The sequence below is a fragment of the Brugia malayi genome (genome assembly GCF_000002995.4).
Source record: "Brugia malayi strain FR3 genome assembly, contig: Bm_v4_Chr4_scaffold_001, whole genome shotgun sequence".
Classification (NCBI taxonomy): domain Eukaryota; kingdom Metazoa; phylum Nematoda; class Chromadorea; order Rhabditida; family Onchocercidae; genus Brugia; species Brugia malayi.
The window spans coordinates 10,545,664-10,549,474 of record NW_025062478.1 but is presented as its reverse complement, the minus strand read 5'-3'; the positions used below and the strand labels follow the sequence as shown (position 1 = coordinate 10,549,474).

At 29.3% G+C, this 3,811-nt stretch overlaps 1 protein-coding gene across 1 annotated transcript; it reads right to left on the bottom strand.

Annotated features, from left to right (window-relative positions):
* Positions 1-684: 684 nt before the first annotated feature.
* On the bottom strand, positions 685-2,921 carry Bm3385 (uncharacterized protein; the record flags this gene model as incomplete). Its single annotated transcript, XM_001895955.1, has 4 exons — positions 685-1,362; positions 1,888-2,055; positions 2,399-2,482; positions 2,688-2,921. The coding sequence occupies 4 exons, from the start codon at positions 2,919-2,921 to the stop codon at positions 685-687; spliced, it is 1,164 nt and encodes a 387-aa protein (XP_001895990.1).
* Positions 2,922-3,811: the final 890 nt, after the last annotated feature.

Genomic DNA, 3,811 nt, shown 5'->3' with positions numbered 1-3,811 from the left:
TAAAAGTAATAAACTATCTCAAGACAACATAAAAATACAAATAAATGAATATAAGAGTAAAGATCCATAATATACATATCTTTGTGCAAAAAGAAAGATGGAAGCATTTTAAAAGTAATGTCTTAATTTTTTAATTATATTAAAAAAAAAAAGATTGGTAGATAATTTAATAGAATTTAAGAATCCATGTATTATTAAAAATAGATGCTTGGTTAATGATTAGTTTTCTTTTGTTTGTCTTTTTTTTTAAAAAAAATAAAGCTAATATTTCTTGTTAATCTAACCTTAATTAATATAACCTCATTTGAATTAAAATTATTCATCAATAACTGTTTATAATTCACCGATAATACAAAACATTTCACATTGAAAGTCGGAACAATGTCAATCTAAAAAAGAATTAACAAATCTCTTTGTTTAATCTGTCACTTTCATTAATTTTTTGAATTGAGCTACTACTAAAGAAAAGGAAAAATAAACCATTCCGATAATTCTTCTTTTGTGGTAATTCGCTGCAACCCTAATTTATCTGCGACTAAAAAAAAAGCACCAAAAATTTACGTATATGATATTCAGGAATAAATCATATGAATTGTTTACATTCCGGAAAAGGGGAATCCAATGTAATTTGCACATATAGGAATTAACAGGTAATGAAATACTTACTGGTATTCGCTAAATGATTTACCAACCACCTCCACCACCCTGGTCATTCACAGCAACTGTTGGATAAAGTCCTTTACCACCTGCACCGGCATTACGATCACTACCTGCGTTACCTCCACCAGGTTGGAATGGTGCTGCAGGATAAGCACCACCACCCTGATAACCTGGAGAGGCAGGAATATCACGACGTTTACTACCACCACTTAAAAGTTGACCGGCTAAATGACCCAAACCGACGCCTCCGAGACCTCCCAGGAAATTGTTGAAAGCTCCACCTCTTCCACCTGAGGACCTACCAGTACCCTCACCCATCGGTCCCCTACCACCACTCTCAATATCGGAAGGCCCTTGTCTTCGTGGGCTATTGCTGCTACCACCACCCTTTCGACAACAACAGCAGTAGCACAAACAACAACAACAACAAAGGATAGGCAAAATAATGAGAACAAGTATAATCCAAAACCAAAGTGGTATATGAGGCAGAAGACTTCCTCGCTTTTTGCCACCATCTGGTCGAGGGATTATATCATGCGGTGATGGAGGAACAACTGGACCAAAACCACCTCTATCATCGACAGCACCTTTGTCACCACTTGGTACTTCGGCTCTTCCTTGTTTTGATATAGCTTTTTCCCATGTTTGTTGTATGATATTGCCCAATGCTTGCGGATACTCTCCTTGTTGGAAAAGTTGCTTCTATAACATCATGCTTCTATTACTCCTTATCAAAAGATACAATTAAGTGATTGATCAGACCGATCGACTAATTCAATAATTTCTTAGGTATAATGAGAGAGAAATTAATCAATAATTAATTTCTCTATCTATTTTATTATAATACTTGATACACTACCAAAAATACGACCGATTTTTATTTTTTTTTTAAGAAAGAAAGAAAAATACAACTCCAATCCTCACATTATATTCTCGTAGTAACGATAAAATTGATTACAGCTTGATTTTTAATTTTGCCATATGTAAACTTTGGTAACGATGATTTTAAATCTTCTATAAAAATTCAAAATGTAATCAGGGAACTTTTATTATTTATCATCTTAAAGTCTGATCTATTGAAAAGTAATAATTCGGATTCCTCACGACTGAAACATCATGCTAACTTTTAGAACACAACGAGTTTCAATAACTATACTCGATTCGTTTTTAAGCCAAACATAGGTGAGAGAGATATCATGGAAGAAAAATGCAAAATTTATAAATTACCTGAGAATTGAATATTTGAGTAAATTCTTGTGCATACACGGGAACCCGTGAATCACGCGCTACCCAAAATCGACGATCATCGATTGCAACCATAAAAACGACTGATTTATGACACTGACCATCTAATGTCCATTTTCGAAGAATTTGATTTGCCATTTCTTTGATAGCCTTCAAAATTCGTTCATTTCATGGTAAATTAATGTAAAATCACTTCTTTTCAATAATGAATTCTATTTTTTCATCTTAATGTTATGAATAAAAATAAAATCAAATGCCTTAAATAAGTTCAAAGTAAGAAAATATCAGAAGAAGAGTCATTCTTCGTCAAACTGTGAGATACAAAGTAAAAAGAAAAAATGAAGCAATAAGGGACAAAACTCTGAAATACATTTCGGAAAGAATAGTATCATCTTTAGATATTCAGAAAATAAACTTTTCTATTACTATTACTAATACTAATACCACTGTTGACAACAATCTTAATACAAAATCGAGAATTAACTTAACTAACCTCATCAGAATTTCCTTTAATATGTTTAACAATAGCCATTGCTGCTGTAATTCCCTTTTTCTGACAAAAGTCAGGAGCATGATCCTATAAATGAACATTGGAATTTATATAAATATAAATTGAAATAAAAAATTAAACTATTGGAATTTATTTCCATTGATCAATTTAAATTTTCATTAATGAAAGGAATGAAATGGAATAATAGTTAAAATTATGAAATTTCTTTATATTAGAATTTATTTTCATTTATCGAACCAAATTGATGATTATAAAAAAAAAAGAAATAAACCTGTCGGGTACGTGATTCCAACTGATGTAATTCATGATTTAATCGATAACGCTGTGATTCAGTTAATATTTCATCTGGATCACATATATTTGATGTTGTTCGCATATTACATCGTTTATAATCACCAGCTGTTGGATTCGGAAAATTTGATACATCCCATTCCAGAGAGAAACAACCGGAAAGGAATAGGAATAGTGAAATAAACCGTAATGAACCAATTGATGATGAACCCATTCCTGAAAAAAATATTACTATAAAAATAATCCGGAAAGAAAACATTTTACATTTAAAAGATTAAATAACCAATAAATCAAACTATTTAAAAAAAACATAATGTCTAAATTTCAATAATATTATGTATTAAATTGGTAGTTATTCATTTGTAACTGTAACTGACAGGAGAGATAATAGACAAGCAGTAAGTATTTATAACAGGTCAAAGGTTAAAAACATTAATAAATTATATTGAAGTATACTACATGTATACAAGCATATGATAATAAATCGATAAACTTTTACATTATCAGTAGTCTCGCATTGTCAACAAACATTGTAAAATTATTTTTTTATTCAAAATTATTCAAAAAGTTCAAAGTAGAATATTGTAAAATAGGGAACAAAAGAGATATATTATTAAAAAGAAATAATAAACGTCAAAGCAAACTGAAATTAATTAAACATTAATCCGAATCTTAAATAATATTGAAGAAATTAGAACTTCTATTACCCTTTTACTCTAAATCAAAGTTCTGTCTATTTTTCTTCAGCAGCTTTAATAACTTTTAAAAATATATTTAAAAGAATTACTTCAAATTTCCTCCCAGAGTTCATTCTAGAAAATTACTGGAAAAAGTTTACAGTAGCATAAATGTTTCGAATTAAAATTTTTCATCTTCATTAAGATAATAATAAAAGTGCAGAAGGAAAAAGCTAACAAAATGAAGAAATCAGGAAAAAATTTATATAATAAATAGTAATAATAATAGTATAATACAATAATAAATAGTAATAATCAATAGTTAAATAATACTAAGTAAATATTGTAAAAAAAATAATTTATAATGATAACAGTGACATTAAATAATACCTGTTGTTTTGGAAAATGGGACATATCACATATTCTT